The 27,595-nt window shown below is 43.3% G+C and overlaps 1 protein-coding gene and 1 long non-coding RNA gene across 3 annotated transcripts in view; one reads left to right on the forward strand and one right to left on the reverse strand.

The window, feature by feature from the left end:
• Positions 1-9,315: 9,315 nt before the first annotated feature.
• Positions 9,316-27,179, reverse strand: LOC118654189. Its single transcript, XR_004966985.1, has 3 exons — positions 26,858-27,179; positions 24,381-24,524; positions 9,316-9,613 (listed from the first exon to the last, which is right to left on the reverse strand). It is a non-coding gene; the product is annotated as an uncharacterized LOC118654189 (long non-coding RNA).
• DIS3L (DIS3 like exosome 3'-5' exoribonuclease) overlaps positions 27,176-27,595 on the forward strand; it is a 34,109-nt gene continuing 33,689 nt past the window's right edge. The window contains exon 1 of one of the 2 annotated variants that reach the window (XM_036305486.1): positions 27,176-27,382. In XM_036305486.1, coding sequence (XP_036161379.1) covers positions 27,244-27,382 — 139 coding nt within the window. In that variant the 5' untranslated portion in view covers positions 27,176-27,243. The remainder of the gene's footprint in view (positions 27,383-27,595) is intronic. The other variant, XM_036305454.1, reaches the window with a different exon arrangement.

The following is a 27,595-nucleotide window of genomic DNA, read 5'->3' on the forward strand; positions in this document are numbered from 1 at the left end:
TAGAGAATCATCGATGTGAGAGAGACACATCGATTGGTTGCCTCCTGCATGCACCCCAACTGACCAGGCCAGGAGGTATGTCCCTTCACAGGAATCGAACCCTAGACCCTTCAGTCCTTGGGTCGATGCTCTAACCCAGGGGTGGGCAAACTTTTTGACTCGAGGGCCACAATGGGTTATTAAACTGGACCGGAGGGCCGGAACAAAAGCATGGATGGAGTGTTTGTGTGAACTAATATAAATTCAAAGTAAACATCATTACATAAAAGGGTACGGTCTTTTATTTCAATAGTTTTATTCATTTCAAACCGGCTGGATCTGGCCCGCGGGCCGTAGTTTGCCCACGGCTGCTCTAACCACTAGCAAAACCAACTAGGGCTGGGGCCCTAATTTTATTTCTGCTGTTCTCAGAGTCTAATTTCCCTTCCCATCCTCTTTCAAGCTTGGCAAACTCCAGTCTTATCCTTTAAAACTGCTCATTGACTGCCCTGGCCGGTTTGGCTCAGTGGATAGAGTGTCGACCTGCGGACTCAAGGGTCCCAGGTTCGATTCCGGTCAAGGGCATGTACCTTGGTTGCGGGCACATCCCCAGTGGGGAGTGTGCAGGAAGCAGCTGATCTATGTTTCTAACTCTCTATCCCTCTCCCTTCCTCTCTGTAAAAAATCAATAAAACATATTTTTAAAAAAAAACTGCTCATTGACAAGGTCTTCCTTGGCCCCCTCACCGTCCCTGTTTATCTACCTCCACTAGCACTTTTCGCATTGCTGTTTGACATCTACAGATCGATCTGTTCCTATTGGATGGTGAATTCATAAAGCCATTTCAGTATCTCCAGTGTCTTGCACAGTGTCTGGCCTAATGTTGGTTAAGTGGATGGATGATTGGACTTTATATAAAGGCACATGGGTTTTACTTTTGGCTTTTATCCTTTGACTTGAGTTGAGCAAGGTGTTGGTATAGGAGCCATCTTCCTTTCCAGGAAGCTCATAATGTCATCATTCATAGACTCAAGTCAAAGTTCAAGGGACTAGGCATGCCTTTGTTTTACAGATAAAATCGTTACCCTCATGTTTTCATTCAGTAAACATTTATGAAGTTCTTACAATGTGCCAGGCTCTCCACTCTCTGCCTTGAGTCACAGCCCAGATTATTGAATCAACACACGAGGATTTCCAGGAGCACATAGGGTCCAGGAACAGCCTCTTTTGTCCAGCACTGTTAGCATTTTCCCTGCAGCATCCAAGAGACTGGGGAAAGGGGCTGGAGTTGGGGGTTGGACTCCTGCCAGTGGTAGCTTGAGCTGTTAATCCTTAGCTTTTTATAAGTGCCTCAGTCCTCTGTAGAAGTAGGTAGAGTACTCAACTTTCACACATAGAGCAACTGCAACCCTCCTCTCCAGCTTCCTCTGCCACCACTCCCTGCTCTGCGCTGGGTTCTCCAGCAATGTTGAAAGGCCTGTGGGCCATGTATCCATTAGAATACAAGCTCCATCAAGAAAGGGAGTTTGTCTTGTTTACCTCCATATACACAGCACCTGTGGGACATAGTAGGCCATCAGTGACTGTTTCTTAGATGAATTAATGAATACGATGTCATACTTTGCCTTTGCTAGTGACATCTCCTGTGTTTGGAATGCTCTTCCATCTTTCTTCGACCTAATTCTTCCTCATTCAGCAAGACAGCTCAGGCACAGTCTCCCCTAGGAAGTCTTCCTTGAAGCCCCTGGGGTGGACAGAACACCACTCCTCTGGGCTTCTTGGCACCCTGTGCATAGGCCTCTCCTATTACGAACCACAGCATAGGGCATTTATCTGTTATGTCACTACTTCCCACACAGGCCTTTGAGAGCTTGAAGACAGGAGCCATAGACTATTCATCTTCATACCCTGAGCTCTTTGGCAGAATGTCTAGAACATAGAAAGCACTCTATAAAGATTTATCAAGTTGAACTAAACAGCCCCAAGTGGATGCAGATTGGGTCATACTCAATGTGATTGCTGATTCATTTGGTCATTTGGCAAATAATGATTGAGTGCCTATGATGTGCCAAGCACTGTTCTAGGTACCAGAGATCCAGCACTGAGCCAAACAGACAAAAATAATCATAATGATAGTGCTTATCAGTTAAACATGACTCAGATATTTTACCAGGCTAGTTAGGTGTTGTATCGAGTCAATATGAAGACTATTTTAAACTTCAGCTTTAACCATAATATCAAGTCACGCAGGAAATTCAGGGTCCCAATAACTTAGTAGACTCTCTTTCCTGGACTTCGGTGTCTCCACCTATGGACATTTACCATAGTCTCCCATGAGATATATGTTTACAAGGGTCCTCTGAAATTCCTTGCACTTTTTAAATCTCCATAATTTGCCTAGAAATGCTTTGCAAATAGCATTAAGTATTTCAAGGCTTAGAAACACTCCACAGTTGCACAAGTTTGTTTGTGTTTAAGATCCCATTATAAATAAAAAAATTAAAGTCCAATCAGGTTTCAATTCAGTTGAAATTCAATTTGTCTTTAAATGCCATTTATAGATTTCTTTGATCATACCCACCACCTATGTAACATTAATAAGATATGATCTTGACCTTTACAAAGCCCCAGTTTAGTGAGAGAGACTCAAGCGTACCTATCTACTGTAACAGGTAAGACTGAGAGATGCTGCCACCCAGGTATACACAGGTGCTATGGGATCTCAGAAGACAAACATATCCATTTTGCTTGGGGAGGTATCGGGAGGCTTGACAGAAATGCTGATACCTGAGCCAAGCCTAAATCCATAAGTAGAGTTTTACAAACAATGAAAAGAGGGGAAAACAGGCTAGAAAGAGAGGTGACATAAGTAGTGATAGAGAGCACATGGCACACTCACGAAGGATGCCTGTCACAGGCAGCTGGAGCAAATGTAACTGCAGGGGAAAGGGGAGAAAAAGGTTGGAAAGGTGAACTGGACTCTGATAGTGACTGATAACAAGTTCAAATTTTATTCTGGAGATAATGGAGAATATTATTAAAGCCTAAAGGTGGCTGGCATGGCTCAGTGGTTCAGTGTCAACCTACGAAGCAGGAGGTCATGGTTTGATTCCAGGTCAGGGCACATGCCTGGGTTGTGGGCTCTATCCCCAGTGTGGGGCATGCAGGAAGCAGCCAATCAATTATTCTCTCTCATCATTGATGTTCCTATCTCCCTTTCTCAAGTCAATATAAATATAAATATATATACATATATATATTAAACTTATTTTAAAAAGATTTTTTTAAATGTTCACACTCTTTAATCCAGTAATGAGACTTTTGGAAACAAATTTTAAAGAAATAATCAGAAATTCACCCAAATTTGCACACACAAAGATGATTACAATTTATAGTAGAGAAAAGGGTTCGTTATAAAGTGATGGAGTATTATATAACCATTAAAATCTAAAACAACTAGGAAACAAATGATTGCATAGGATAGAAGATTATATAACTGTGTAAAGAAAAATACATAGCAAAAATAAAAATCCCAAAAATAAAAAAGACATGTCAAATATAAATAACAGTGGCCTCTGTGAGGGAATTGGGATTCCCTCCCCCCTACACATTCCAAATTTTCTACATTTGAGCACCTCATTCTTCAAATCAGAAAAAGAGAAAGAAATGCACCCTGTCTTGATTGAATCATGTCATCTAGGTCTACCGGGGCAGTCCACAAAATGAGCAATGTCACAGCCAGATCACCCCCCTGCCACATGATCCTAGAATGTGTGGAGATCCACACATGGGCTGAGCCAGTGTCCTGACCATGACCTGCAAGGGTCCAAATTCAAATCATCCCATTTATGCATAGGTACTCAAACATTAAAAAAAAAAAAGGCAGAAAAATTCATCTTAAGTAAAAATACACATTGCTAGAACATTGCAATTTGTTTAGTCAACACTTCTGTTAAACATGACCATGTTTGTTCTTTAGCCTGATGGTGTTGATCTTCAGGGGAGGAAGGGGGAAGAAGAAGAAAGAACAGATCTAGACCTTTGAGGCCCACCCTGGAAAACCCATTGTCTGTCTAGGTGCTGAAACTTACTGTAAGATTGGTGGGCCCTCTCAGAGGAATTAGAGTTAAAGCAAATAACCCAATTTGAAATAATTTAAAGCTCTTTTTAGGGAAGTTTTTTACTCAATTGGGCTCATTATGTATGGGTTTAATGTGAAACAATTTGTTCTTGAAAGCTAACATTATTGTTGGCAATAAAGATAGGAAGTGGAAATAAGTTTCCAATATGTAAAGCAGATTTATTTCTCATTTCATATGGACTTGTTCCGGGTCTCTGCTTATGAATCACAGCGTGCTCCCTGCCATAAGATGCTGTCCATGCAGTTGGTTATGATAAATGGCCTGTAATTGTGAATCTGATATTGGTTTTCAATATTAAATTTATCATTCTGTCCTCTTAACAGATATTAAATACTTTTAAGAATGTATACATTTGCCTGATCCATCTGTGATTTTTCAATATGTAAAATTTATTAGTTTCCTAGTTTTTTGAGATTTTAACAGCCGACAACATCATTAATAATGCTGAGTAATGGAGCTGACCTCTTTTAAACCTCGTTCCCTTCCACTAATTCAGAACATCCAAATTGAATCAAAATGTATTTGCTTTAGGGACCCAAAAAGAAAACGATCAGTAGGGTATCTGATTGAAAGGCAGCTCCCCCAGGATGGTCATCCTTTGGCCTTTTCACTTCTGAGCCCCTGGCTGAGGGAGCCAGGCTGAGGCTGCCTCCTCCCATTGGATGAGCCAGCGTGGGCAGCCCACCACTCCCTCAGCTGCCTCAGTTTCTTTAGTGCGGAGTGATTGATGATAATAATAATGCCGCTTGTCTGGCTCCCTCACGGAGTGCGCTCTGTGAATTAATGGAAGCGTGCGGGCTCTGCACTGGAAGAGCCCCTCCCGGAGGGCTCCTTGCTGCCCTGGAACTCTATTCAAGCTTGGCTGGTAAGGTTTCCTGCCCTTCCCTGTTGGGATAGTGCAAAAGAAGGCTGAAAGAAATCAGGATGCTGAAAGAGAAACACGGCTGTGTGAAACACCAACAACAAAGCAGGACTTGCCCTGCCCCTTAGTCCTGTGTTTAAGGCCACCTCTGCGTGTTGCCACCAGAACAGCATGAAGCTAGCTCAAGGTCAGAATTTGTGCCTTTTCTGGGTTTGTCATTGCTGGGTTTTGTAGAGCCTACCAGACTACATCTCATCATTCCTATAGAATCCACTGTGTCTAAAACGAATCATGCTTAGTCCCTTCCCAAGTTGACACTGAGAAGCACAAAGGCCTATAGAACTGAGCTCTCAAGGTCAGGGATCATGTTGACCACCAGCCACAGAAGTCCCTTCACCAGGGCCCAGAAGGGGCTGGAACCAGTGCTGTGCACACAGGCCCTGTGCCTCATGACAGGCCTTAGGAGAGATGGAGAGCACACTTAGGGACCCAGAGGGTCACCTTCTCAAGGCAACTGCAGATAAGCAGCCCCCTGCAGCCTCCAACCTGTGGATAATTGAAAAATAACTGCCTTTTCTTCCCGAGGCCTAATTTCATATTCTGGCAGCAGCCTGATTGACTTTCAGTCCAATGCAAACCAGCTTCTGTGGAAGTTTTATCTATTTAAGGATTATGGGCTGAGATCAAACCTATCAGAAGAAACTGGGAGCTGTCAATAGGGTCACTGAGAGGTGAAAAGTTTCCAAAGGACCCCTGAGTCAAGAGGAAACTTCTTTTTTACCGAAAGCCAGAGGGCCACCTGGTTCCAGACCTGGCCTACTTGCCTGGATCAGATAAATTACCCCAGTGGAGACCAGAAGCCAAGTCTCCAAACTCCCTATGCAGTGCTTTTCTGCCCTGCCAGCATATGATTCACAAACTGTTACAAAGGAAGATAGATCGTCCCCAAGTCACGAGCATTCCAGAACCTTTTGTAGACTCAGCTTTTACTCCCCAGGCCTCTTGCTATCCTTTTCATACAAATGGCTAGCCACCTCTCAAACCCACCCCTCAAAGCTTACGGTAATTTTAACCTGGCAAATGTTTACTGAGTACCTACAAGTATCTAAGATGCTTAGCACTAGGCCAACTGCAATGGAGATACAAAAAATAATGTAAATGCAGTCTCTACCCTCAGGTAGGATTAGTAATAGCTCTGCATTTAATAATCATTTATTAAACATTCACTGCATGCTGGCTGCTGCAAAGGCACAGGAAAAAGAGTCATACTTAGTCCCTTCCCAAGGAGCTCACCTTATTAGAGAGAGAGAAGTTCGTCACATACAACTCATGACAGTTTGTAGTAAAATATAAAGTTGTGTGGTTGAGCAATGAGTACAAAGGAGCTGGGCAGGATCCACATAGGAAATAATAGAGTAAACCTCATGGAGAAGGAGGCAGCAGAAATGGGCATGAGAAATGGATGGGATGGGGACAGGCAGAGAGGACAAAATAGACTGTGTGTGTGTGCACGCGAGCTCGCGCGTGCTCACACACTCAGGAATTACTATCTTTATTATTCAGCCCTTCAAATCTCTGCCCACACTTTCAGGCACTTTCCCACACATATATGACAAGGGACAACAAATGTTCCTGGAGTGCCTACCTCATGCCAAGAGGCATCCTTCTCTTGCACTCATTATCATATGCATCTTTCTCAACCACCCCACCAAGTAGATATCATGATCCCCTTTTATGGGAGAAGACCCCCCCAAGCTCAGTGGGAAAATCATTTGCCCAAGATGGCAGCACCAGTATTGGCCAGGCTGGGATTCAAACCTTGGTCTTGGCACCAGCGCTCATAATCCTTTACCACTGAATCACATGGTCTCTAGAGAGTGGCAGTACTCCAAAAGGCCAAGCTAGATGAGAATCTAGAAGGAAGAGGACAGAAAGGAAAATGGCTCGATGCCTGTCCTTCTAAGCATGACCAGGCCAGGTGCTAGGAATGACAGGGAACAGTCACAGGAGATCATTCACCTGTGGAGGCAGCCCCTCCAGCATCCCCTGGGACATTTCTGGGAGCTGACATCCCAACTCTTATTTCCCACCATGATGTGACTCCGTCCTCTTGAGGCTACAGGGCTCTCTCCTGCAGGAGCTGGAGCCCCTGGAGGCTCCTCGCCCTTCATCCAGGGCAAGGCAAGCTTAGTTAGGTTTGGTGCCCAGAGAAGGGCTATCTCTTAGCTGTGTCCTCTGCTAAGGGGCGTGAAAGGAAAAGAAAACATCTCACTGAAAATACATATCATTTCAGCACTTAAATGGGTCCCGTTTTAAACCAAGATCAGTGTAATTAAAATTATAAGACAATAAGACCAAAGGATATCCCCTCACCGTTCTTAATTAGGTGCAAGATAAGAAAAAAGAAATTCTGGTATAGCTTATTTAAAAGACATAATCCTGACATGGGACCAAAAAAGACAACAATTAAAATGAAGGCTTCATTCTTGTTTTTCAAAAGGCTCTCTGTAGACAGAGGGGTCTGATTGGCAGACAAGACACATGAGGGGCATGTGCTCATTCTCAGAGTGACTGTTCTGAAGATGACTCCGCAGGAAGCTCTGGTCTCCAGGACCTCTTTTCTACAGTCCCGGAGTCAGTCCAAGACGGAAGAACAGGAAAAATACCAGGGTGTCAGGATCAGTGGCAAGGAACCCTAGCCTTGGTACATTAACATCAAATACAAGAAGTGGTTAAATCTCTTAACCACGGGCATGCCAGCGGTGAGGTTACCACATTATTATTGTCCTCATCAGTATTGTCCTCATCATGATGGCTGCTGCTATTAACATTTATCTGCACCAGCATTGTACTTAGCACAGCAGAGCATCAATGAAGGTGCAGCTCCTGCTTTGAAAATAAACACCTATGCCTCCCTACTGGTTTTTGCCCCAGCGGGGTGAACCAGCCTTCAGCAACACAGGAATACTCCACCCTCCCTCTGCCCCATGATGCTGTCTCTTCCCTTTCCCTGAGCAACTTCATGTCTCTGGATCTGCTTGGTGCTCCAGGCCCCTGTCTGGGTTGCTTGGCCCTACACTGGCCTCTGTGGCCAAAGTCAGGGCTTAAAGAACAGACTCAGGGCAGAAGCAGACATAGACAACCAGTGCCGAGATGGAGCTAGAACAGGCAGGGAGCATGCAGGAAAGAAAGCCAGTGTTTCCTGAGGACTGGCATGTGAATCAAATTAACACTCCACTGAAGGTCAGCATCCTACTGCTCCAGTCCTTTCATTTGTCTTACCACTTTATTCTGCAATCTCCTGCTTGACAATTCCTTGCATACACTTTAAACATCAAGACCCACCACACTGCAGTAAATTTTATCTTTGCAAGACTTTGGAACCCGAAAGCATTGCCAAGTGTCCATGCCCATCTAAGAAATGTACAAATATTATATGTACACATCAGTTCCTCAAGCAAAAGTCCCACTTTCCACTGCAAATGTTATTTTTTATAGCAGGTCTGCCAGATGAGTGAAGGCATATATTTCATCAGTGAGCCACTTTTTATAGAATGGGGAAAAAAGCCCCCAACACTTTTATTGCTTTTTAACCAACAGGATTTCTGAATGCAAATGAATGAATCACCTTTGTAACGATTGGCTGCCTGAGTTTCCTTGTCACACACAGAACAGGCACCGTGGATGTGACTTGTATCTTCATGAGTCCAGGGAAAGATAAAAGACTGACATTGCTACCAGTGAATTATGAGATTCGTCTTTATCAGTGACAATAAGGTCATAACTGAGCCCAGCCACTGCTTATTATATTTGTGTGCCATCTACTTTTTTGTATAATGTAATCCAGGCGCACCTGGGTAAGCTGGAGTAGCCCAGTGTATAAATTAGCCATTTTATAAAGCTGCATTAAGTCTTTAGGGCCACCAGGGTACCTTTTAATGCTTTGATGCCACTCTTCAATAGACACCAGTCTTCCTTTCTTTTGACCTGCATTTCAATGACAATCTGGTCGAAAAGGGTAGCTAGAAGGACTCTCCTACATAATTTAAAAGTAGACAGAAAAAAATAATATGGAGAGCAATTGAGAGTATATATATATATATGGCGTGGCTCAGTGGTTGAGTGTTGATCTATGAACCAGGAGGTCACTGTTCAATTCCTGGTCAGGGCATATGCCCAGGTTGCCAGATCCATCCCCAGTGGGGTCATGCAGGAGGCAGCCAATCAGTGATTCTCTCTCATCATTGATGTTTCTATCTCTCTCTCCCTTCCACTCTGAAATAAATTTTTTTTAAATATGTATGCAAATAACCCATGTATTCATTCACTCATTCATTCATTCAATACATTTTTATTGAAAATCTAATTGTACCAGACATTGTCCTAAGCGTGGGGAACAGTAAACAAAACAATGTCCTGTCCTTATGGAGCTTACACCCAACGGGATAGATAGACAATAAAAAAGCACATACATGATTTATACATATTTTACACATACACATCTATAATGAGATGAGTATAATAGTAGATTCTGGATCCCAACTGCCGTGGTTCAATCCTGCTTCTGTCAATTACTAGCGGCAGAACCTTCAGGAAGTTGTATACCATCTGGTGTCTCAGTTTTCTCATCTGTAAAATGGAGATAATAACGATACCTAATTCACAAGGTTGTTATTAAGATCAGTTATATCACTTATGTATTTAGTGTGCCAGGCACATAGTCTGTATTATATGTGTGTGCCATTAATATAAATTCCCTACTTATCAGGTAGAGATAAATAACAAATCAAAAATAAAGATATTGAGAGGATGAGGGTACTTTTTAAAACTGGGTGGTGGGGGAAGGCATCTCAGAAGGAGGGGACATTTGAACTGAGACTTGAATGAGGCAACAGTCTAAGCCATGCTAGTTACCAATGAAGTGCATTTTAGGCAGAGAAAATGGCAAGTAGAAAATCCCTGCAGTAGGACAATGCTTGGTGTGACAAGGAGCATCAAGATGCTAAGAATGGCTAAAGCAGAGGAGGGGGAAAAGGGACAGGAGATGAGACTGGTGACGTGGCCATGGATTGATTCCTTGTAGGCCATAGTCAGGGTCTTGAATATTATTATAAAAGTAATGAGAAGCCAATGGAAGGTTTTGAGAAGGGAGTGACAAAATTTGTTTGAAAATCTTCTGTGTATGTAGGACCCTCAAAAAATTAAAAATCATGCCTGGCCAGTGTGACTCAGTGGTTGAGTGTTGACCTATGAACCAGGAAGTCATGATTCGACTCCCAGTCAGGGCACATGTCTGGGTTTTGGGCTCAGTCCCCAATAGAGGGTATGCAGGAGGCAGTCAATCAATGATTCTCTCTCATTATTGATGTTTCTATCTCTCTCTCCCTTTCCATTCCTCTCTGAAATCATTAAGAATATATTTTATAAAAAACAAAAACATAACAAATATTGTACGATTCCATTTATACAAGGAACCTAGAGAGTCAAATTCTTAGAAACAGAAAGAAAAGTGGTTATCAGGAGCTGGAGGGAGGAGGATATGAGGAGTTGTTTTGCAAGATGAGAAGAGTTCTGGAGATTGTACAACAATATGGATGTAACACTACTGACTGTACACTTAAAAATGGTTTAAAAATGGTTAAGATGGTGAGTTTATGTTAGTTTTCTTTTACCACAATTTAAAAAGATATATATTCTGTATGGAAAATAGACTGGTGGCAAGTAAGACTGAAAGCAAAGGAGCCTAGATGTTAGTTATCTATCGCTACATAGCAAACCAACCCCAAACCTAGTGGCTGAACACAACAACCATTTCATTATCTCTCATGATTCTGTGAGTCAACTGGGCTCAGCTGGGTGGTTCTTTTACTCCATGTGATACCAGTTTGGGCTGTAGTCCTGGGAGGGTACAACTGGCTGAAATGTCCAGGAAGCTCACTCACATACCTGGCACCTTCGTGGGACAGTGAAGAGGCTGGGTTGAGCTGGGGCACTGACTGCTGGGCCTCTCTCACTCCACGCAGTCTCTGGGCCGCTCCCTCTTCACATGGCCTCTCCAAGCGGTCTCTTCACTTAGTCTCTCCAGAAGAGTAACTGGATTTCTTAGAGGTGGCTCAGGGCTCTCAGAAGTACAAAAGCCTTCGTGAACTGCACAGAATCACATCACCCACCTTCTACTAATTAAACTACTCACAGAGCAGCTGAAATTCAACACTGTAGAACCGCATCACCACAGGAGGCCCGGCTCATTGGAGACCATCTTTGGAGACTAGCCTTACAGAATCGCTGCAGGAATCCAGGTGAGAAAGACAAATGCTTAGACCAGGATAACAGCAGTAGAGGTGGTGAGAAATGCTTGATTTGGAATAAGATTTGCTGATGGCTTAGACATGGGGTAAGAAAAAAAAAAAGGGAGTCAAGGATGAGTCTAAGTTTTTGGTCAAGGCAACTAAATGAGTGGTGTCGTCATTAATCAGCTAGCAAAGTGTCGCCAAGAGAGTGGGCTTGGAGTCTTGGAGTCAAATCCCACCTCTTTTGTTTATCACCGTATTATCTTGGTAACTCATTTTCTCTGGGCTTCTACTTCCTGATCAGGAAGATATAAATAATAATACCTGCTCACCCAGCTTGTAAGGTCATCATGGAATCAAATGAAATCTTGTATAGGGTGGGGCAAACATAGGTTTACAGTTGTTCATATGGAAAAATAATACAGTAATTAATAAATAATAATACAAGAATAAACTCTTTCATGTACTCACAACTGCAAACCTACTTTGCCCGACCCTGTATGTAAAAGCAATTGTCTTGCGTTTGTTATAAAACGCAGTGGCCGGAGAAACCACACACCTTGAAATCAGGAAATCTGGTCTCAGTTCCAGATCCATCTTAGACTTGCTGTAAGAACTTAGGCAAGTCATTTAGCCTTGCTTTGTCTGTTTCCTTATAAAATAAGGCCATAAGATCTGCATTCCCTGTACCAAAAGCATTTTTGGAGAGTCCATCACAGAACATGTAAAGCATTTTGGGGTGTTGTTGTTGTTGATCAGATAAAGTTTATTTAGGAAGTCACAGAGGAGGAAGACGTGAGCAGTAGAAGAAACGGGCTCAGGAAACAAGTTATGGAGGCAAAAGAAGAGCCCTGGGGCTTAGGAGAGAGAGAGGTAAAGGTAAGGCGCCTCGGGGGAGAAGGGAGGAAGGGGAGGTGTGGGCGTGCTCCCAGGAGGCAGAGCGTGCTGAAGCATTTTTGAAAAGTTATAATATAGCAAATGGAAGGTATTATTATTACATCACTAATTACAGATCCAATATCAAGGCTTGGAGGGGGAAAAGCAACAACGATAGGGTGGAGTCTATAAAAATCCCCCCTTTCTCATGTGACCCAGGGGTTCCAGGCTTGGCTTAAGGAACAACCAGGGGAGAATACCATTCAGAGCTGCTGTAAAACACAACCCATAATTGCAAGTCAATCATACACATGGCAATAGAGTTGTGAGTTATTCACAATAATGGAATACAGATAACAAGCTTATATTTGTAGCCCTTTGACTCTGAGGCAAACTCTTTTGTTGCTTGGTGTGCTTTTTAATGCACGGGAAAACGAGAGGGTGAAAGCAGCAGGTCACATCATGGAAGCAAGGAAACAGCAGCACCTGAAGGAAGAAAGGCCCAAACAAACATCTCTCTTCAAAGGCGAGTGTGTGACATCTGGGGCCAAGCCAGGTTCTGGAACTCAGGCCAAGGACAGCAGGACAAGAACTCCAATGTCCCCAGTGGTCACAGAGAGCCCCTAAGGTCTCATCTGAAAGACACCCACACACTGGTATTCAATTTATTCTCTGCAGAAGAATAAAAGACTGAGTCAACGCTGCGAGGAAATAGACTTGGGTTCTGACTGAGTCGGAGCGGATGGTTTAAACACTAACCCGGCCCCTTCAGGCAGGGGAGCACATACACACTGAAGGACGTGGAAAGCAGTCATCGCCTCTTGAAAAGAGTGCTTCTGTTTTCATTATCATTTAAGGCTGTAGTCAGCGTTGAGCGATAATAAGAAGCAGGCATGGGGGAAAAAAGCACCCAACTCACAGACATACACAATAAAAATGCTATTATAGACTTTTGTGAATATAAATAGTTTTTAAAATGAGGCTGCTAAGACTGGCATCTTAGATGCTCCCTGAAAAAGAGTCATGTTTATATATTCCAAGTTGCACCCGTCACCAGTCTCAGCTTTCGACCACAAAATGGACTGGGTAATTTTGGGGTGAATGAATATCAATGCAGACTGGTTGTGTTTGGCAAAAAAGGGAGATGCAGATCAAAGTGAAAGGAACACAAAGGGCGGAGAAAAAGCACTTGATGCCCGACAGGGGAAAACTGAAAACAAAGGGATAGGAAAAATAAAAAGGAATAAGGACGCGTTTACTCAGAATCCTGTTAAACAATGCACCCTCTGTTGTACCTAAGTACAGGCTTCATTTGGAGATTTTTGTCTTTGCATTCAACAACAATCCCAAAGAGTCGGGTGCCAACTTCTTTGCCTCCCCCAATTCTGACAAAAGCATTGCAGTAATTAATGAGTATTCAATAGAAGCATAATAATATCGCTGCTGGCATTTCTTTTAACAGAGTTACTCCATACATACATGAGCTCATAAACCTCAAGGGGAACTAGTTGAAAGGGGGCGGGGGGCACATTGTAACTCCATTGTGAAAGTCAAGCTCAATTTGAGCAAGGTAAAATAAGCATAAGGAAGGACTTCAGTGGTGGAGCGTGGTAAACCCTGAAAGCATAGTCAAAAGAGCTTGCTGAGCTCTGGCTGGTGTAGCTTAGTCGTTAGAGCATTGGCCTGCGCACCAAAAGGTGGTGGGTTTGATTCCCAGTCAAGGACAAGTGCCTGGGTGGCAGGTTTTTCCCCTGGCCCTGGTTGGACAAGGGCCTCATGTGAAAGGCAACGAATCGAAGTGTCTCTCTCACATCAATGTTATCAATGGTTCCCTCTCTCCTTCTTTTCCACCTTTCCACTCTCTCTAAAAAATCAATGGGAAAAAAATATCCTCAGGTGAGGATTTAAAAAGAGAGAAGCTTGTTGAATTTCAGAGGTGTGGGCTTCCTGAAGACAGAGATATAGACTAGAGTAACTACTACATATCTTTCAAGTCGTTCAACTATAAAACACTCAACTAGGCAAGGATGTGTGATGGGTGGTCTAATAGATCAGAGACTACTGACCACCAGCTGGAGGAGGTTTGGGGGGCTTGCAGGTCTAACAGGTCAGCAACCACTTACTGGTGTTAAGCCCATGGAGTGTGAGAGAAGGGATGACCATGTGCAAAGATCAGCTGAAAATGTAGAGCACTATCTCTGGGTGCCCCATCAAGGCCTCAAAGCAGGACTCAAATCAATCTGCTCTTCCTGCCATCTCCCACTGGACCTCCTGCCACACTTGGCTCTTTTACCAAAGGTATCACTGATATCCTAATTTCCAGCCCAAACCTAGAGTCATTCCTCCACCATGATGTTGCTGCTCCTCTTCCTGCCCTGTTCATTACAACCTGTCTACCCCGAAGTCCTTATGTCCCCGATCTATCCCTTCTTTTCAAGTTCCTGTGCCTTTCCAAGGTTAAGCCATTTCTTCTCTACAGGAACTTCCCTCCCAGTGTCCCTTCTGCTCTCATTTCCTTCTTGTTCCAAATCATCCTGATATCACCTCCAGATTGATCTTCCAATACACTACTTAGATCATACCATTCCTCTGATCGCAAACTTTCCAGGACTCCCCATTGCCTATGCAACAAAGCCCAGGATTGGTTATCCTGTCATTCAAGATCCTCCACAATTCTGACCCAGTTCTCTGTCATGGACCATTTTCCACTGCCACGTGTCTTCTTGGTGTTTCACCTTCTGTTCTGCTTAGACTTAATGCTTGGCCATCCGCTGGCCTGAAATGATATTTCTCTTCCCTGAAGGTATAAATTGTACATTTATAGTCTCTAAGTGTATTTGGCAATACACTTCCAAATAAACATCCACTGGGCAAATCATGGCTCATTACCTGTGGCATTCCATGTTTTACATAACACTGTGCTGTTATTTAATGTTTGCCTCTTTGTGTCTTCCTAATCAGACTGAAAGCGCCATCCATGTCCATTTTTTGTGTGTGTGCCCTAGCCTAGTGCTCTGAACAGAATAGGTACTCATTAAATACGTATTAATTTAGGAGGGGAAAACCTTAAGAACATTCTTCTACACAGAGATCTTGAAAGTCAGCAATCTGTTCTGGAAATCACAGAAAAGGACTGCCTTCCCAAAGGCTTCAGCCCCAGCTGAGGCGACACTCTCTACAACCCACTTCCTCTCACCTCCACAGCTCAACTCAAATTAAAAATTCAAGAATTTCACTGGAAACACTGCACAAGAGTCAATGCAGACCCCTATGAGAAAATTCTGTAGCGGTCCTGGTTCCAACCCAATAATGATGAGACTAATTTTGGCTCATGACATAGTAATCCCTCAGTTGGGGTCAGGAGGACAGGTTCTGGCCCAAGTGGAGTGAAAACATGTTCATGTTCCTGTGGGTGCACACACGCCCGTCTGCACAAACTCAGACAGACGACATAATCATCCTCAGCCGAATTTTGAAACTTCGTTCCCAAATAGCCTGTGGAATTGAATTTCTGATATGAGTGCATATATGGATATGCATTTTCCATTACTTGTTTAGGCAGACTATAAAACATCACTGTAGAGGAGCCACCAATTTATGAACTGGTTGCATGCTTCAGGTTCATTTGTTGGCTGTTTGGAACTTAGAATGCATTTTTTTCCTGGAAGCAAGGGTGTGCACAAGCCTACTTAACCCCTAATGGACTGTACCATAATATCACAAAGTGATTTTTTATTCTATTCATCAGGGATTTGCAAACTCAAATGCCTATAGTGGCCAGGTAGGCAATGCAAATGAGGAGAGTCAGGTCAGGAAAATAGAAAATAACAGGGGCTGTGCTGCGCATGTGTTGTTCATCTAAAGGGAGCGCTGCTCCCCAGCTCCAGTGGGTGGCTGCCATGGGAGAATGCAGACCCAATGCAACAGATCAGGAGAAGCCAAAAACCAAAATTTTATGTGAAAATAGTTGGCAACTAATTTGAAAAAAATTTTATACACACAGTGCAGATGAAACAAGACTCATCAGTGGACTAAAATTGGCCCATGCTTGCAACCTCTGCTCAATAATGTTGCTTCTTTGGAAGAAAAGCAATTTAATTTCTGTAAGTCAATACCAGGGAAGTAGTTCCTCTCTTTTGGCAGTGTGGGTGCCTCTTCCTAGGCACTGGGCCCAGGTGAAGGCTCTACCTTGCATGTGAGAGAAGGCTAATGTATCTAGTGCTCTAAGAACCCGAGGCTGATACAAGGCCCCTGTCCTAAATCTAAGCCCCGACCTGGCCCTATCACTGAGTTGAGGATATGACCTTTCCACTCTGTTCTGAGTGTCAAGATCACTTGTTAATAGAGTATGTGTAAGTTAGGATCTGCCCATGTTTTGCTTTTGTTGTGGTGGTTATTATTGCTCTATATTTGTATGTCTGTTTTTTCTAATTATTAATGTTACATTAGGTTCCCTATAGAAAATTTGGAAATGTTTCCCTCCCAGAAGCAATCGCTATTAATAATGATTAATTGTTTTCAATCGTTTCTGTTTTAATTTTTTCAGGTTACACAAGTGTAGTAGGTTGAATGATGCCCTCCAACCCCCCACCCTACCACCCCAAACATGTATGTCCTTGTCCTAGTCTCTCAAACCTGTCAGTGAGACCTTATTTGGAAAAAGAATCTTAAGGATCTGGAGATGTGAAGGCCACCCTGCATCATCCAGGCGGGGCCTCAATCCAATGACAAATGTCTTCATAAGAGATTCACAGCGGGGACACACAGAAAAGTAGGAAACAATGTGACCATGGAGGCAGGGATTAGTGATGGGGCTACAAGTCAAGGAATGCCACAGCCACCAGCAGCTAGAAGAGGCAAGGAAAGGATTCTCCCCTAGAGCCTCGCAGGGGTCCTCAAACTACGGCCCGCGGGCCACATGCAAATACAAATACTGTATTTGTTCCCGTTTTGTTTTTTTACTTCAAAATAAGATATGTGCAGTGTGCATAGAAATTTGTTCATAGTTTTTTTGTGTTTTTTTTAACTATAGTCCGGCCCTCCAACGGTCTGAGGGACAGTGAACTGGCCCCCTGTTTAAAAAGTTTGAGGACCCCTGCTCCAGAGGGAGGGACGTGGCCGACCTCAGACTTCTGGCCTCCAGCCCCGGGAAAGAGTAAATTTCTGTTTTAGCAGTTGTGTGGTAATTTGTTACATCAGCCCTAGGAAACTAATACAATACATACATAAATGGTCGTAATTAATTCAAACAATACAGGATTATGTAAAGTAAAAAGGATTATAATCTCCTATGTGCCATACAAATCCCTCCATATTCCCCATGAATAGTAACTGTTTAGTAATCAGCTGTCTAGGCTTTTTCCTATGCACCTGACACATACATATGCATATAAACATATTTATGTATTTTGTATCTTTTAAAATAAATGAGATCATGATATTCTGCTACTTGCTTTTTAAAAAATTCAATATTTCTAGGGATTATTTGCATGAATGTACACAAATATCTGCCTTATCCTTCTCACTGGCTGTGGTATATTCTATGAACACAGCCTAAGCCATTGCTTTTACTAATTCTAAACTTCCTGATGTAACAATATTACAATGATAAGTCAAAGTTGATTTTCTTCAGCAACTGAAGTTATTTCCCCCGTTTCAATCTACACATTAAAGTGTGTGTGTGTGTGTGTGTGTGTGTGTGTGTGTGATTAGTTCTGTTCACCAAATATTTCTGGCTGTCTACACTAGTAATTGGATGTGCCCAAGTGACCTGCTTTGGCTACTGATATGTGAACAGAAGTCACTGGTGTCATGGAAGCTTTAAGAGCAAGTATACAATTTGTCTCATTCCTGTCCCCTGCCAAGCAATTGCAGAAGCATGGCAGAGATCAGGCTAGGTCTCTTGGTAAGGATGACACAGAGCAGAGGGACATATGATGTGAGCCAGAAGTAAGCCTTTTTTCTTTTAAACCACTGAGATTTGAGGGCTACTTGTTACTGTAGCATAACCCAGCCAATCATTACTGATTTTACATATATCTGATGTATATATCATATATATGATGTATCCATCCATATACATATAAATATGTATACCTCCTATTCTTCTAAAATTGAAGAAAGCCTAAAACAAGTGGCTCGTAAAAGAAAAGTATGGTTTATTATAGCCTGCTCATTATTAATCAACCATCTGATTAGCAATACACTTTACTTCCTGTTTAATCATTTATCCTTTCTACATTTTCACTAAGATGATGAATATAATGCTAAAGGAAATGCAACACCTTTTCAATGTCACAAATATCACACTAGTCATGAATAGATAAATATGTTTGGTGGGTAAGTGGGTCCATGGCCTTGCTTTTAAGTCTATAAATATCTCTATATTCTGTATCGATCAATGAAGCAATGGGTTTAATGTCATTCTCTATTTTCTGTACTTTTGAAATAATGGTGCTCTGTGGGTTCAATAAACAGCTCTTCCTCTCTCTTGCTTCTGGATAGGGAGACTGGCAGGTGCTCTTCACTTTAAGGAGGGAGATAATGCTTTTCTCTGATCAACAGTGATGCCTTGAGCTTCTTTCTTTCTTTTCTTTTCTTTCTTTCTTTCTTTCTTTCTTTCTTTCTTTCTTTCTTTCTTTCTCTTTCTTTCTTTCTTTCTTCTCTCTCTCTCTCTCTCTCTCTCTCTCTCTCTTTCTTTCTTTCTTTCTTTCTCAACAGCGATGCCTTGAGCTCCTTCCTTCCTTCCTTCCTTCCTCCCTTCCTTCCTTCCTTCCTTCCTTTTTTAGAGAGAGAGTGGAAGAGAGAGGGAAAGACAGAGAGAAACATCGATGTGAGAGAAACACATTGATTGGTTGCCTCCTACACGCACCCAGACCAGGGCCTGGGCTGGGGAGGAGCCTGCAACCAAGGTACGTGCCCTTGGCCAGAATCAAACCCGGGACCCTTCGGTCCGCAGGCCGACGCTCTACCCACTGAGCCAAACTGGCTAGGGCATGCCTCAAGCTTATTAAAAAACAATATTTGTAGAACTGGAAGAGGATCAAAATGCCTTCAGTTCTCCAAGTCAAAAAAGATAAGACCTTGAAGGCTAAAGTGGCAAACATAACAAGAGTCTCATTGCTTCAATGAAAGATATCAAAAATCCAGGCCTTTTCTCTCCTGGGCAAAAGAATATTTTTAAATGTTAAAATGTCAGGTATAATAGAAAAAAATGTAAAAAAACCCCTCCTGCTTTTCCCCAACCAAACACACCAATCAGAGAAGGTTCCTTAATCACAGCTCTGACCCCATCACAATTCTGTATGGGAGGTGGGCAGCAAATACCAGCAGCTAACCAGTCTCCCAGGTTAGCCACCCAATGAAGGATGTCTCTGATGATGACATCCTTTTTAAATTTTATATTTAAAATTCAAATCTTCAAAAAATGCCAGGCTTTCTATCACCTGTCACAGTGGGGTTTTGAGAAAGGATTCTAATCTGGGGGACTCAGCATCACTCCTCTTAGGTAGGAACTGAGGGTTAAAACAAAAGATGGTTTTTACCCACAAGACCCCCAGACACACAGCCCTCTCCAAGCTGATCCTGTGTTAGCAAAGCGGCTGGACTCTATGCAGTGATTCCTAAGTGAATCTGGGCCCGGTGTAAATCATTGCTACTTAAGGTTAATAGAATGTGGGTTTGTATTGGTGCAGTTTTCTCCCCCTTAGCTTGAACTAAGGCAGCATAAATCTATCACTCATTTACGTTTGCTATAGCCTCTGGATTACTGGCTTAGGTCTCTCATTTCTTTTTAAGAACATCACTTCTGCTGTTCTCAGATACTTACTAAATACCATAGTTTTAAATATAATTTATTGAGAGAAACTGTTTATTATAAATTATTACGGTAGTGCTATGGTCTGAATGTTTGTGTTCCCCCAAACTCATGTTGAAACCCTAACCTCCCAAGATGATTGTATTAGTAGGGTCTTTGAGATATGCTTAGGTCATGAGGGTGGAACCCTCATGAATAGGATTGGTGCCTTAAAAAAAAAAAAAAGAAAGAAACCAAAAAGATCCAGAGCCCCTCTGCCATATGAGGATAAACAAGAAATCTGCAACCTAGAAAAGGGCCCTCATGCAGCCATGCTGCCCCCCGATCTCAGACTTCCAGCCTCCAGAACCGTGAGAAATAAATTTCTGTTGTTTATAAGCCACCCAGACTATGGTATTTCGTTAGAACAGCCTGAATGGACTAAAGAGGTAAGCAGGATTCTGAGATGGCTCCCAAGATTCCTGTGCCCTGGCATACACATACCATCTCCAGGTTATTCAAGCACTAATCTAGATGCTGCTGTGAAGGGATTTTACAGATGCAATTAAATTGCCAAATCGGTTGACCTTAAAATAGAAGATTATCCTCAGTGGTCCTGACCTAATCAGGTGAGCCCTTAAAGGGACTGGGTTTTCCTGGGGAAAGCGTGAGAAGGCATGTGGAGGGGCCACATGGCAAGGAACTGCAGGGGCCTCTGGAGCTTAGAGCTGCCCTGCCTGACAGCCAGCAAGAGAACAGGGGCCTCAGTCCTTCAACTGCAAGGAACTAAATTTTGCCAACAACCCCGTGAGCTTTAAAGAAGACCCCAAGTTCCATAAAGGGATCAGCCCAGCCAACACCTCGATTTCAGTCTTGAGAGACCCTGAGGAGAAAACCTAATGTGGCCATGCCCAGACTTCTGGCCTACGGGAACTGAGATAATAAATGAGTGTGTTTTAAGCTGCTACGTCTGCAGTCACTTGTTATGCAGCAATAGAAATCTATTACAAGCAGATATAACGTTCTTACTGTTGCCTAAAATATAAAGAAAGTTAAGTATAAATGTAACTTTAACTTTTAGCCCTCATCCCTCATTCTTCTTCCTTTGAAACCAAATACAAAAGTGTCGTTTAATACGCCTTTTACTTATTAAATAAGTTAAATTGAAAAGTTTAATACTTTGTTTATCCAAAACCTAGAAGGTTTTCTAGAAGTTAGGATCATTGTTAAGCACGCCTTATTCTTTATGCCACTTTCACAACTTTTCTATTGTAATTATAAGGTTTTATAATGCATAGTCTATCTTTATAAGACATAAAATGGAATTCACTTTCCCAAATTTAAACATATGCAGTAAGAATATAGCAAATAAACAGGAAACCTCCTTCTAATACATTCACCCAATAAAATAACTAATATATCATGGCTAATATTCCACTGGTAATGATAATCCTACAAGATAAATGAAAATTTAATTTCATCAAATAAGATCAATATGAAAAAATTAAATGACAAATAGTAATGCTTCTATTTTTGAATTATAAGTGGCTATCCATATAACTGAATTTTCTTCTAGTCTTACTCAAGATTTAAAGTATTTTTATTTTCTGTATTAATCAATGAAGCTTAGTTTCTAATTAATTTTGGAGCATCTGAACCTTTAAGCTCCTGGATAAATGTATTGTTTAATACTAACGGTTTTTTTCCTTTTGTTATTACTGAGATTTGTTTGTCTCAACTAATTGGATGTATTTTAATGGTAGTATGCAAAAGGCCAAGTTTCAGCTACTCAGATACCAGCACAAAAAAGGAGCTCAGCTGAAGAACCCTTCCCCTCCACCAAAAAAAAAAAAAAAAATTACATATATCAATAAACAGCGCCCCTTAGTGGAAGAAGAACAAAATTATTGGTAGGTTAACAGTACAGTAACAAACTTGCTGAGATATAAAATTGATAAGTACAAAATAATTTTCTCTTTAAAAAAATTAGAAAGAGTTAAGCAGAACATTTTAGATTAATCATTGCAAAGTGGATTATGGGAATTCATAGCATCTTTAGAAAGCCAAAAGGGAGCCACTGTATCTGCTGGGGAAAGTGAAAATCTAGGCTTAAGAGCCTTTAACACATATGAAATGAAATTATCCCTAAGACAAGTCGCAGAGTAACCTCAGCAGCCCTTTGTCCTCCCATGGCTCTCCCGCTGAGCTAGTACACAACTGAAAGTAAGTTGATTCTTCAGACAAATGGGATAATTTTAGACACATACATGACTCTTTAGAATCATTGACTTGTTAATACGGCCAACAACATCTGTCCTGCTAGCTGTATTTTATAGTCAAAATCACTAAGGCTCATGGAAGTTAGGAAAGTAGTAGGGTCACCCTAGCGCAGTGGTTCTCAACCTTCTGGCCCTTTAAAAACAGCTCCTCATGTCGTGACCCAACCATAAAATAATTTTCGTTGCTACTTCATGACTGTAATGTTGCTACTGTTATGAATTGTAATGTAAATATCTGATATGCAGGATGGTCTTAGGCGACCCCTGTGAAAGGGTCGTTCGACCGCCAAAGGGGTCGCGACCCACAGGTTGAGAACCACTGCCCTAGCGGGTTTGGCTCAGTGATTAGAGCGTCAACCCTCGGACTTAAAGGTCCCAGGTTTGACTCCCGTCAAGGGCATCTACCTCGGTTGCAGGCTTCATCCCCAGCCCTGGTCCAGGCATGTTAGGGAGGCAACCGATCAACATGTGTCTCTTTCACATCTGTCTTTCTCACATCGATGTCTCTCTCTGTCTCTCCCCCTCCCTTCCACTGTCTAAAAAAATCAATGGAAAAAATATCCTCAGGTGAGGATTAACCGAAAAAAAGAAAAGAAAGTGGGGTCAGTATTTGAATGGCACTGTTTCCAGGTCTCTAACCCTAAAATAAGTGGGTTCACCCATGGTCCACCATATAGAATGTGCTCCGTCATGTAACTCACTGTTTACTAGCTGAAAGTGTAATGACTGAGTCAACCGTCTGAGCTCTGTAGCCAAACTTTTCGGAGTCTAAGTCTAGCTTTGCCACACACTGAATGTGTGACTTGTGCCTCAATCCTTCTGTGCTTCTGTAAAATGTAGTTGGTAACAGTATCACAGTCAAGGCATTGTTTTGAGGATCAAATGAAAAAACATAAGAAAAGTGCTTAGAACAGTGCCTGGCACCTGAGAAACGTTGGTGTAATTAGCTGATACTGCATACATTGACAAGCTGTTCAAAAAGTTGCAAATTCTAGGATGAATACCAACTATCAACAACGGTAAACTACTTGGGAGAAGTAGACTTCGGATGCAAGCAGAACATCAATGTTTTTACTTGGCATACTTCAGTATTGTTGGAATGTGTCGCAACAAGCATGTTGTATCATTGTACTTTTAAACAGATAAGTCAAGACAGAATATTTCAAAGCCTGCTTCAGTAATCCATTCTAGCCCTTGGAGCTCAGCTTCCAGAATGCCTTTTATAGATTTAACCTCCTTGTCCTCTTAGCCCTTTGTACAGATGTCCTGCCCTCTGTAGACTAACCTTTTGATGAGACCTTTTGATTATAATCCAGTGGTTGCTGATGTCTGCACTCCCAGAGTGCATCTGCACAAGGCATGCAAATGTTACAGACTCCTGCAGTGTAAGCATGCTGGGGCTCAGCCTGAAAAGGGGCTGCAGTCATGCACCAGGGAAGCCGGGCCACCACTGCGATTTCCATCAGCAACAGAGTGCTGAAAGCTGTCACAGCATTCTGCTATCTGGGCACCAGGCTGTCTCTCTGCACTTAGATTGACAGGGAAAGAAAAAACTGAAAAGAGAGGCAAGCCACCAAGCATCCTTCCCGTGTGTCACTGCCATGGCACCAAACCGGAGCACGGAAGACCACAGCTGCTCTCCCACCTCCTAGAGCAGCGGTTCTCAACCTGTGGGTCGCGACCCCTTTGGGGGTCAAACGACCCTTTCACAGGGGTCGCCTAAGACCATCGGAAAACACATATATAAGTACATATTGTTTTTATGATTAATCACTATGCTTTAATTATGTTCCATTTGTAACAATGAAAATACATCCTGCATATCAGATATTTACATTACAATTCATAACAGTAGCAAAATTATAGTTATGAAGTAGCAACGGAAATAATTTTAAGATTGGGGGTCACCACAACATGAGGAACCTTATTAAAGGGTCGTGGGCATTAGGAAGGTTGAGAACCACTGTCCCAGAGGATTGCACAACTTAGAACTGCTGTCATCCTTGAGCAGCTTCATCAAGACTATTTACTATCTACTAAGGGTGTGTTTTCTTTAAACAAATAGTCAATTCTCAAGCCTTTACTCTCCTTTGTAAATAGGTGTGTATTAGCTAGGGTAATGCTGGCTGCTATGACAAAAGTTTATTTCTCCTTACATTAATCTTCTGTGGATGCTCTTGGGTGGGAGAAGCAGGGCTCTGCTCTGCACAGTCCTTCTGAGACCCATGTTGACGGGGACAGGAGGGGGCTTGCTGTCTTCAATGCTGGCTTCCAAGATCCCGTGAGCTTCCAGCATCTAGCTGGTAGAACAGGAAAGAGGAGCATTCATGAGAGGTGTTTATGGGCCAGTCCTGGAAATGGTGCCATAACATTCTGTGGCCACACCTATCTATGTGCAAAGGAAGATGGGAAATGTGGTTCATCTGTGTGCCCAGAGAAGAGGGCATGGATTTGCTGAACATGAGAGCCAGTCTCTGTCACACACACACAAAACACATATTCACCTTGAAGGACTGTAATAAGGATTAAAGATGATATGGTGACTTATGCTTGGGTCATTTGCTATTGAGGAGAGGGGTGAGGATATAAAAAGAGGTGAGCAGTAGAATACTGAAGCAGACACTGGATAGTGGGGCTGAGCTGGAGTAGTCACAGGCACAACGGTTAAGGTGATGGCAGAACAGACTGACAAAAGGGTGTGAGTTGGGGACACTCAGCCACTACTGCTGCTCACCAAAGGGTTTCTGTGCTCTGCTTTTGGGTGTGTGGTCATGTGACTCATTCCAGCCAACAGGCAGAAGGAACGTGTATCACTTCCTGTCTGAGCTTTTAATTGCTGGGGGAAGACTCTCCAAAGGGCTCTTTTCCCTCTGGCAAAGAATACCAAACAGTATTCCAGAGAGGACTGGCCTCCATCGGTCTAGCTTCTGGTGAAGGACAACAGAGTGGAGCTTCTAGTCACCCGTGCAACATCTTGGCTTTTTTAAGTCACTGGGATTTTGAAGTTGTGTATTACTGCAGCATAGCCTAGTTTATTCTGACATAGAAACCTCTTTTTTTTCAGGCAAGAGGAATCAGATGGTCTGTGAATCAGATGCTTGTCCATTTTAGGTCATCACTTCCAAGAACTAAGGGGCCATGCTTTTAAGAATATAAGTTAGCCCTGGCTGGTGTGGCTCAGTTGGTTGGAGCATTGTCCCATACACCAAAAGGGAGCAGCAGGTTTGATTCCTGGTCAGGGCACATACACAGGTTGCAGGTTGGATTTCACACACACACACACACACACACACACACACACACACACACTAGGGGGTGAGCAGGGAGGCAGCCAATTGGTGATCCTCTCAACCTTCCAATCTCTAAAAAATAAATTTAAAAAATATATATATTTTTTAAAAAGAACATAATTTATACATCATTGCCTCAATGCAAGCAAAAAAAAAAAAAAAAAAAGCTTGATGAGCTATGGATTATTTTAAATACTGATAAAATCAGCTTTCAGTACAGCTGCCAGATACACTCTCTTCCTCAAAAGATCATTAGTTACAATTTAGAGAAAGCTTAAAGCTACAAAATGCCAAGGAGAGATGTTAAGAACATAGAATTAGAAGTAAGAGAAAAATGAAAATGGGAGAGCTTTGGAGGGTACTGCGGGCAGCAGTAGGAAGCACTTATGTGGAGGACAAATGTGCCATCCTCTGGGATCTCAGAACTGGCCTCCTGAATTAGGGGGGGTCTCCTGCACTGCGGGTTGCTTTATGGGGCCTCCTAGTGTTCTGGCCTATGGACCAGCCCTATAATGTTTTCCTAACTTGTGAAATTCCACCTCAGATCTCCCTCACATTATCCCATATTGCAGATACCTTGGCATAAAAACACAATGAGTGAGGGACTATGACTCTTTTTTACTACGTCCCCCTAGAATAAAAGTAAGTGATCCAACAGGACACCCTAGTTCTGCTTCCTTCAGCATAACAGGAAACTCCGATGTTCCCAGCCAGCTGGTCGAACTGCCTGAACTAGAGCTCAACAAGCAGACTATAAGCTCCTTAGACACAAGAGCTGCATTTTATTCATCTGTGAATAGCACAGTAGTTAGTGAAGAGCCTGCTTTGGCTTGAATGTTGATTCCTCCGCTTAATAACTGGGTAACTTTGGCCACTTAACCTCCCTAATAATCTTGTGTCATCGCCTGTAAAATGGGGATGATAATGCCGGACTCCCCTGACTTGCGGAAATTAAACGTGACAATTATATGTAATGCTTCTGGTGCAGCTCAGAAGTCTTTGTTGAGAGCTTGAACGAACAGTGGCTTCTATCCAACTAAGGCTGTGTGATCGCACAAGAAACTGCGTGAGTCTCCACCAAGTTTAAAGGAAACTTCCTTTGCCAGAGGCTGCAAATGCTACGACATGGGGGTTAAAGAGACATGTCTACACCTCAAGGGACGGGCTTGGTTTCCATTTCCTCTGCATTGTTTCCATTTTTATATGGATTAAAAATACATGGAATTAAAAATAAATACAATTTTTTGAAGGGGGGGGGGTTTGGAACGGGCTGGCAGGGTTCCTGGCTTATTTGCTGATTCTTTTAGCTCTTTCAGGGACAGCAAGAACACAGTAATAATTACCCTTATTAATATGGCTGCTCATTCCCATCTGGACCGGGGAGGGGTAGACACAAAGTAGAATCATCCTCTGTAGTTGTAGCAAGTGTTTCTTCACAAGACCTTAGGGCAGCTTCCATAGATTATCTTCCCTTAAGCCTCTGCTTGCCCCTCCGCCACCTTCCTGCTCCCAGGCAATTGAGGGGAGGGAGAAACTGAGGCGGGGAGGGGGGTGGGGGGCAGGCGGAGCCGGCCAGGAGCACCCCCCAACCTCCACCCCGGGCCAGGCCGCCGGCCGAGGGGGCGGGCCCGAAGCCGCGGCCTCGCCTCCGGCCCCGCCGCGCCCGCCGCTTTGCTCGAGGCGGCCCCGGGGCCGGGAGCTGGGCCCGGAGCTGGGCCGCGCCGCCGCCATGCTGCAGAAGCGGGAGAAGGTGCTGCTCCTGAGGACCTTCCAGGGCCGGACGCTGCGCATCGTGCGGGAGCACTACCTGCGGCCCAGCGTGCCCTGCAACAGCCCGCTGTGCCCGCAGCCCGCCGCCTGCCGCAACGGTCAGCCCGGCGGAGGCGGGCGGCGGGGCGAACGCGGAGAGCGAGGCCGGGAGCGAGGGGCCCGGGCCGGACGGGACCGAGGGCGGCCGGGCGGGAGCGAGGGGAGCCGAGGCCGGGAGGGCGCGGGGGCGGCGAGGCGGAGTCGTGCGTCCCGGGCGGCGGAAGGACGCGGCTGGAGGCGGAGCGCGAGGCCGGGGACGCGCCGAGTCCAGG

Source organism: Myotis myotis, unplaced genomic scaffold (genome assembly GCF_014108235.1).
Source record: "Myotis myotis isolate mMyoMyo1 unplaced genomic scaffold, mMyoMyo1.p scaffold_m19_p_1, whole genome shotgun sequence".
Lineage (NCBI taxonomy): Eukaryota > Metazoa > Chordata > Mammalia > Chiroptera > Vespertilionidae > Myotis > Myotis myotis.